This window comes from Plectropomus leopardus, chromosome 22 (assembly GCF_026936395.1).
Source record: "Plectropomus leopardus strain MGB_pleo_1.0 chromosome 22, ASM2693639v1, whole genome shotgun sequence".
Lineage (NCBI taxonomy): Eukaryota > Metazoa > Chordata > Actinopteri > Perciformes > Serranidae > Plectropomus > Plectropomus leopardus.
The window spans coordinates 8,835,889-8,844,431 of record NC_142197.1 but is presented as its reverse complement, the minus strand read 5'-3'; the positions used below and the strand labels follow the sequence as shown (position 1 = coordinate 8,844,431).

At 42.1% G+C, this 8,543-nt stretch overlaps 1 protein-coding gene across 6 annotated transcripts in view; it reads right to left on the bottom strand.

The window, feature by feature from the left end:
- Positions 1 to 2,369: 2,369 nt before the first annotated feature.
- anks1b (ankyrin repeat and sterile alpha motif domain containing 1B) overlaps positions 2,370 to 8,543 on the bottom strand; it is a 284,427-nt gene continuing 278,253 nt past the window's right edge. For 5 of the 6 annotated variants that reach the window (XM_042511305.2, XM_088072740.1, XM_088072741.1 and 2 more), the window contains 2 exons: positions 4,889 to 4,980; positions 2,370 to 3,697 (listed from right to left, as the gene is read on the bottom strand). In XM_042511305.2, the coding sequence (XP_042367239.2) occupies positions 3,649 to 3,697; positions 4,889 to 4,980 (141 nt within the window). In that variant the 3' untranslated portion in view covers positions 2,370 to 3,648. Of the gene's footprint in view, positions 3,698 to 4,888; positions 4,981 to 7,808; positions 7,932 to 8,543 lie in introns of all 6 variants that reach the window. The other variant, XM_088072744.1, reaches the window with a different exon arrangement.

Here is an 8,543-nt window from a genome sequence, read left to right as displayed (position 1 = left end):
ATGTGCATAAGGACGGCGGTTCGAATCTAAGCGGAAACATTTTATTTTATTTAATATTCAAGTGTATGGTAGTTTGCTTGTGACACAAGTGTTAACTTATCTTTTATATGTTGCCTATAGTTTTCCCCACTTCTGGCATTATCCCATTAAAATACAGCCTTGGATTTTGCACTATTGCGGAATTAGGTCGCATGTGAGGCTTCAATCGCCAGTATAAGTGCCGGTAATCGGCCGTCTTACCCCCCTCAGCTGCAGCTCAGCTGTCACATTTTTGAGGAGCAAAATACTTTGGGGGTAATTTGATCTGCAAATCTTGTGATTATTTATCAGTCATGTATCCCAGTGAGCTAAATCTCCTACCACTTTTTCTGTCAACGTTTTATTACAAACTCTCGTTTAGACAGCAATTTATTAGGAGTTATGGGAATGAATGAACTCAATTCTTCTGTGCTGATTTAATGCGCGTGATTCTGTAATTACTGCGGGAACTCCTCGGTCTCGCCGCTCCAGCTGATCAAACTGCTGCGTCATGCCGGACTCAAACCGATTTTACTATAATGCATCCATGGACTCAAAACGCAACCGGTGGAGCACGGAGCAAAACCACAGCGGAGCCGTAACGCAACGCACATTTAAGCGGTGGAAATCCTGAGCGATAATCTCAAAGTCTGTGATAAAGCCCTCTAAATAAACTGCGTTAAACCTTTATACGTTTCAACTGTGTTTTTAGTTGCACTTCAGACTCGTCTATGGGCCTGTAAAACTCACCTGCCCTGGATAAGTTCAATCTCAACATTCACCTCACCTCACATGAATATTAATTAATTAATTTTACATGAATTTTTCACGGTTTGGTCTACAAATGATGTGCACCAAGATGGCGTGGAATTTATTTATTTCTCCTGTCACCCTGGGACCTTAGATCGTCTTGCTCGTTGGATTTTGGACGTGGAAATGTTGTTTTATTGCACAACATCCGCAACAATATCCCCTACACTCCTGCTCAGCCCTGCTGCTGACTGCGATGACATGTTTTGGACAGCAGGCGCAGCAGTTTGACGTGCAGCATGATGCAGTGTGTGATGTAGCCTACCGGAGGAGCGAAACCATGGGCAAAACAGGCGAAATCAAAGCAATTTATGCTCATTATCATCGGTTGTCTTTATCGGCCTTAAAACTGTATTAGCGGAATTCATAAGTCCTGTTATCAGTCTGATAATTATCATGCATCTTTAGTTTTTTCACCACGCTATGATATTTGTTTTTGGTCTTTGTTTTCAACATGCTATACTATGACGTTCCTCGACATGCTGTTCTATGTTGTTTTCATCCCTTTTTTTGATGTGTCATATTTTTTGCCATACTATAGTATCTGATTTTTGGTAATTTTTTCAACAGGCTAAAATATGATATTTTTGGTAATTTTTTCAATATGCTAAAATATGATGTTTTTGTTTTTTTGTTTTTCAGCATGCTACACTATAACGCATCTCCCCTAACTATACTATGTTGTTTCCGGTTGTTTTTTAGACATTCTATAAGATGATGTTTTATGGTCGTTTTTCAACATGCTATACTATCACGTGACTCATCATTCTGATCTATGTTGTTTTCAGCCCTTTTTTTGACATGTCATAATTTTTCAGCATGCTATACTATGTTGTTTTCATATGAAAATAATGCTACTTGATTTGTAGTTTTGCATATTAGCTTAAATTCCCTAAAAAACCTAAGTAATAAGGGAAAGAATAGTAGTATTGCCCATGAAAGTCTAGATATCGGTAAAGAACTGACCAGACACATTAGCCAGGTATGACTACTTGTGATGGTCTCTCGCTGCCATGCAACACGACGGGACTGTCTGCTGTCTTCCTCTGGGGGATCGGCTACAGACCCCCGTCAGGCGCAAGGCTCCCTCCTGCAAAGGCCAAGGTCCTCGGGTGTCCCTCCTCTACCCGCCCGTCTGCTCGTATTACGTTGTGATGGTGATTTCCTCAGCGGAGTCCAGCGTCACGCTCTCCAAGTTCCTGCAGCAACATAGACAACATGTCAGTGAGCTTACACGACATGAGAAACAGTCATCAACAGTTATATTAAAACAGCATATTTCTGCCTGTATTGTTTGTATTTAGTACTTACCAGTGTGTTCGAGATGTCGTATTGGTTTCTGTAGATTCGAGCCTGCGCGTGCATGATGGCCTCCTCTGCAGAGGATGGGGTGTGGAGGCGGTGTGGAGGCAGGGCTGAGGAGCAGCAGGGAGGGAAGAGGAGTGCAGTCTCTCCCCGCTCATGTTACCAACCCCAGCTTTAAGTTGTAGTATAAAAAAACTTTTGAGTAAAAGGGAATAACTTACGACACTGCCCAGTAATGGTTTTACAAGTCATATTTTATTCCATGTGCTTTACAAGGATATAAATAATGGCCAAAATTACAAAAATCAGTGTGCTGGAAGCCCAAGCCTATGTACATAAGTTGGTCAGCAGGGATGTCACCAAATAACCTATTTCAGATTCCCTCAAAATACAATCTCTACAATCAACCACTTCTTTTAATGTCCAACCTTTATTTTGGTACCTTGTTTCCAGTGCCACGTACTGCAAATCCTTTACTCTCTTCTCTTTTACATTACATGTATGAACAATGAGTTGGCAAAATATCTATGTACATTTTATAACTGGATAATGTCTCATCCAAATAATACAGTAATACTGCGTTTAAAATAGTACATCTGCTAGATAAGTAGAGCCCCATGAGAAATGATGGAGGGTTGACCTGACAAGAGTTAGCTAGCCACCTGCAACATTCACTCTCTGTGTACAAGTATGATCATATAGTTTCAGATTTTTTAAAGGATGGCAATCATTCTCAAGCCCAAGGTTTCATCTCATCATACCATAGAAAAATAATGTAACATTAAGACAACAGTAGACAAGAATTGCACAAGAATAATCATAATCATCATGGTAATATAATACTCTCATATTAAACATTAAAATGTCGGGCAATACGAATAGAATAGTTTTTTTTTTTTTTTTAACGCCAGATGCTGTTTTGTTCACATAGGTTCATTGTCCGTTAGAGGACACACCTGTTGCATCTCCAGCGCGTTGCAGCTAGTCCAATCACATTTACACACTTGTGCATATATCTCTGTATTATTCTCTGACTTTAAAGAAAATAAAAAGACCGAAAGAGCCAGCCAGACGTCCTCAAACCCATGCCTATTCCAACACTGAAACATGCCCAGTGGTGCCTTTAGCGAGCCCATTGTCTGTTACCAACAGATGCCCTGTAACCGTACTCACTGTCTCCATGGAGACGCTGTGACTGCCCAAAAGTTCACAGGCCATGCGTCCCAGTCGGACGCATAAAACAGATCCTGCTGTAGTCGCAGAAATTTGAGGCTGCTTTCAAATAAGTGTACATTCAGAGCAGACCGTCGTCTGTAAGATGCAGTCCTGTTAGTGCGTATAAGTGTCTGTCATATGTTTACTGTGTCAAGCATCATGTGGATGAATCATGTCAAAATTTGGTAGTCAACCTTAAACACTGTGGAGTAGCATCCATGTTTGTAGTTCTTTGAAAAGTGAGTCCTTTTGTAGTCCATTTTGCATTGTAAGTGTGACAAGGTCCGTGTTTAGGGCTGGCTACATTCTTTGCATTCCACAGTAATAGACATGAGCGTCCGGCATTGCCCTGCAAATGAGATGACATCACTTATCGAGAGAGCCCTCACACCCCGCCTCTCCACCGGCCCCCCTGCTCAGCAAATCCAAAATGGCCACCATGCGTCTCACAAGCCACATGCTAAACCGTTTACATACAAGATTTGTTTTCCCCAAAAAATAAAAAAAAAAGGTTTATGGCCAGGGAAAAAAAATCCATTTGGTTAAACTCTAAACATATACACACACATGTGCTGAAAAAAGTGCTATAAAAGCAAAAAAAAACAAAAAAAAAAACTACTTCTTCCCGTGTCACAGGTCAAGTTTCTCAAAGAAATTCACAAGTTTGTTAATATTTTCAAAAAAATAATCTGATATAAAGAATCAAAAAGTTGAAATACATTCTAGTAGCCTGCTGGATGAACCAGATGAGTCAGAGTTAGACTGTGCTACATCACCTCTCCTGTAATTCAGCTCCCCTCTCTGATTAAAAAACGTCTTAAAAAGTCTCCTCCAGTTGTCGTGTTTCGACAACAGCCCTCGTCATCGTCAGCTCCCACACTGGGCTCAGCAGACAGCTAAAACACTGTCACAGCTCTCAGCAGTATTATGGTAACAAATCTCATTCAAGTTGTCAGGGGCAGTTGGACAAAGGGGCTGAGATGTAGAGAAAAGCGAGGGATGGAGGCAGTCAGAGGAGAAAAAAAGGAGGAGAGAGACGAAGCTCAACAGTTGCATCCATCAACAGGAAGGAAAAAAAGAAAAACAAGAAGCTTGAAGCTGAACAACCGACCGGTTGCCCGCTGACTGACCGACAAACACGGAAGTGGGACGGGGAGCTGACCGTTCCCCCTACAGGTGGAGACAGAGAAGTGCACCACAGCCCTGGGTTCAAAGGTCATGCGCCAGCCCTGCAGGCAGGAGGAAGGGGCCCGGGGCCACAGAGGGGGAGAGCAGAAACAAAAAGAGAGAGAAGAAGAGACAAGGAGAAAGAAGAGAGAGACAGCGCAGCGCCAAACGTCATCATGCAGTGGACAGGCTCGGCTAACGGGGGCGGGGCGGGATGTTTTGTTTTTTATTTTCAGCCGGTGAGGTGACGCGGCGGCGTGCGTCGCTCGTGCCCAACTCCGGGGCGGGGCCCCAGTACAGGGCAACCTCTGAAAGGCACACACACACAGGAGTGGACAAGGCGGGTGTATGTTAGAAAATAGTGGTCTCGTACTTGGTGTTGACTCCTCTCTTGGCCTCCTGACCCGGCTCCACAATCCACGGCACGTTGGCGTGGCCCTTCTGGTCCATGGACGGCTGCTCCATCTGACGCACACAGAGATGTATAAAGAGAGGAAGCAGATGGAAGTCGGAAAAGGAGGCGAATTTCTTAGAATTAGCTGTTTTTCCTCAATTTTGAAACTCATGAATGAACTGATGCTTCTTAAGGATGCAGACAATTTATCATGACATAACTGAGTGCAAACGGCTGGGGAAATTCGACATTTCGCACACCGTAGGGGGAATTTTCTGATACAGTTTCATGTTAATAAAGTCTGTGCGACCATAGAAGAATGGGATGGAGCGTGTGCTTAAAAAATAATGTAATGAAAAATAATAACTCAAACGTCATAGGGAGACGAGATACAGATGACAAATGAAAAAGCAGAATAGAGATCGTGGACAAAAGCTCACAGTCTAAAGAAATCTCTTAAAATTTTCCGTGTCTACATTTCTAAATTCAAAATCCCGAACAATTACAATCACTCTGTGCTGTATCCGCAGCACTGCACTTCCTGTACGGTCATTTAAGAGCGGCGCGCTCGTCTGCTGCTGCCACTGTGAAGATTTTGTGGCTTCAGTGCTGAGAAACAAACCAAACAATCTACACTGCTTTCAAAAATAACCTCACGGCAACCAATCAAGCGGCTGGCTTCTGTTGCTGAGGGTGTTTTTCCTTCAATCTATTGGTTTATTTTCAGGTGATTTGGGGGGAGGAGAGACTCGACTGGGAGAGCTGCAGCTCTGACAGAGGAGGACTACATTTGTCCTTTTCAAGTTCTAATTATGGATTTGAACAAATATATTAAATTTAACTAATAGGACTGCACCTATCTATTATTATTTTCTTGATTAATCTGACAACTAATTTATCAATTATTCTAAAGATTATTTTATTACTCTATTAATGTAAGAATTAGTTTACCCAAAATATAAAAAAAAAAACTTGTCTCATGAGTATTTTTAAAAAAAAAAAATTCTGTCATTTTCTCTAAAAAACAATGATAGTGGCACATTTTAAAGTCTGTCTAATTTTTCCATAATTTCTGTGTAAGATATTAATATTAGTGATAATAATAGACCCTATTTGTCAGATGCCAAATCTGAATTGATTTTTTTTGGGTGTAATAACATTGTTACATTAATCTTATGTGGTTAACCTCCCACAAAATGTAACATTATGGCAAATTTATTATCTGTAGCTTCTGACGTAAAATTGCTCTAATATGCACCAATGTGTGATGTTTTGTTTGTCATCGTGTTTGTTTTTGTTGTGTTTTTTTTTTTAAATTATGGGACCTTGAAAAGCCATGGAAAAGTTAGAGATCTTGTCTATGAAAATGTGTGGGAATACTTTTTAAACTACTTTCCCAACTTGTGCATGAGCGCTAAAATAAACCACATGTAAAATGGCGAATAACGACGTTAGGTGATGCATGGTGCATTAGCAGCGGTGCAGAAAGCTAAAATGACTACAACGAACAGAAACACGCTCCACATGTTAATAATCCTAATAAATCAGACAGCAAACAGCACAGTGCTGCTCCATGTGTCCGTCCACAGCAGTTACACCTATTACAGGCCGTTTTAGCCACATGGACCACGTTCAGCTCACTGTACTGCAACATGTAAACTTTGCAAATCAGCACATTTCCATAATCAATGACGTCAATAAATTGCCCCAGTATGTAAAAATAATGTTAATATTTCATAAAAAAGCATCTACTTCTGGAGGTTATTCTGAGAGTTGTGCAGTGCCATGCATCTCTTATCTTGTCTCAACACACTGCAACAGCAACAATATAAAAAATAACTGAAATATTAATCCAGTTCTCTATCCCTCTCTCACACACACACACATATACACACACACTCGGACAACCACAGCAAGGCCATATAATCTTGTTACGGGTTACAGGATTAAAGAAAAAACACACTTTTGATCCCACAGCAGCACAACACCATCACGCTCAGTGAAGAACTGGCTCTGAGCATCGCCGGGATTAGTCTCAAACTCATCAACCACACATGACGCCAATGAATGGACTCCGCCTGCCTTCACAGTAAGTTTCATATCAACAGCCCAATTTTTAGGTCTAAACATGAGATCTTGAAGTGATGCAGCGGGGAAATCACAGTGAGTTCTGCAAACCTTCAAACCTTCAAAGGACAGAAACCTCCGAACTGATGCAAAACAGACCCGACTGCAACGGGAGTCTATTGCGCTTAACACATTTCTTGGCACAGCGTGAACGCTCTGGTGCTGCAGTCTTCTTCTGATGACCCTTTAAAAATTCAGCTGCCTTGTGTGCAAGATGAAGATGAGCGAGAAAAACACTCCAAGCGTAAAAGCTCATTGCAAGCATTCAATGGAGGTTTTAATGGACTGGAGTGTTTTAATAAGCATTTAGCCAATTTTTAAGTAGTGGTTGTTGCTTTAAACCCTTTTTATTTACACATTTAGCATCTTCAATGTTTAAGGATGGAGCGTGTCCTCGTTGAAGGGTCGAATTGATGCAGCGGGGCACTTAAAAACTGACTGAGGCATTAAAGTCGATGTCTGCTTTCAGCTCTGAATTGGCTGTAAAGAGAGAAACTGGCTGGCTTTGCAAGACTGGCTGAAGTGTCACATCTGTTTGTTTTTTTTATTTTAACGCTGCTGAGTGTTGATGTGGAGATAGAGGTCATCACTGGAGAATGAGACACACAAACACTCGCTGCACTCACTGCAAACAGACCACACGGATGCAGAGTGAGTTGAATCAAGGCGACAGAGTAAAATGGAAGCACTTACAGACGCCGCTTTCTCCTTGACTTAAAGAAAAGAAATCATGTGGAAATAAAGGATAAGAGAAGGAAAAAGCGTGGAGGACCTGTGACTGAGCTTTGTGAGGAAGATGGAAGAGTCGAGGGGGAGGAAGAGGAGGGTGGAGAGGAGGCCGGTGAGGGGTGTAAATGTGGCCCAGTGACCAGCGGCTGACGGGGGACATGATGACCTACAGGGGCAGAGGTCATACACAGGTCAAAGTGGGCCCCGCTCGGCAACGCCAACACCGAAAAACAGCAAAGCAGCGAGGCCAAAACCACAGCGATGACAGAGCAGCTGCATGGCAACAGTGAGAGGCAACAACACTCCAAAACCAAAAGCAAAACCATGGCAACAACATGGCAGCAGAGTCTTCGCCCTGGCAACAGCGTGGGACAGCAGCATCACCGCAACACAGCGAGACTAAAGCCAGAGTCCGTGTTACGCCACATTTATACCCTGCAAACACAACACCACCGACACGGCAACTATGCAAAACATCACTCTGCAAAAGCATCTTCGTTTTTCCAAAGTCGTGAAAATGTTTCCAATGAGGTGAGACATAGCTTGTTCTTACATTTCATTTGCCCTTGAGTTGTTTTTTTTTTGTTTTGTTTTTGGTCTAACCCTCTGAGACCCACACGGCTGCTGGCGATCCTGTTTTTCAGACGATTGTAGTGAGCTGAATTTTAAAGCTAGAGTGAACTATATTTGGACCAGAACTGGAAATGCATGAATTTGGATGTGTGATGACGTTTGCGCCCATAGTATCCATATCAATGTAATGAGACCATTTTTTCAA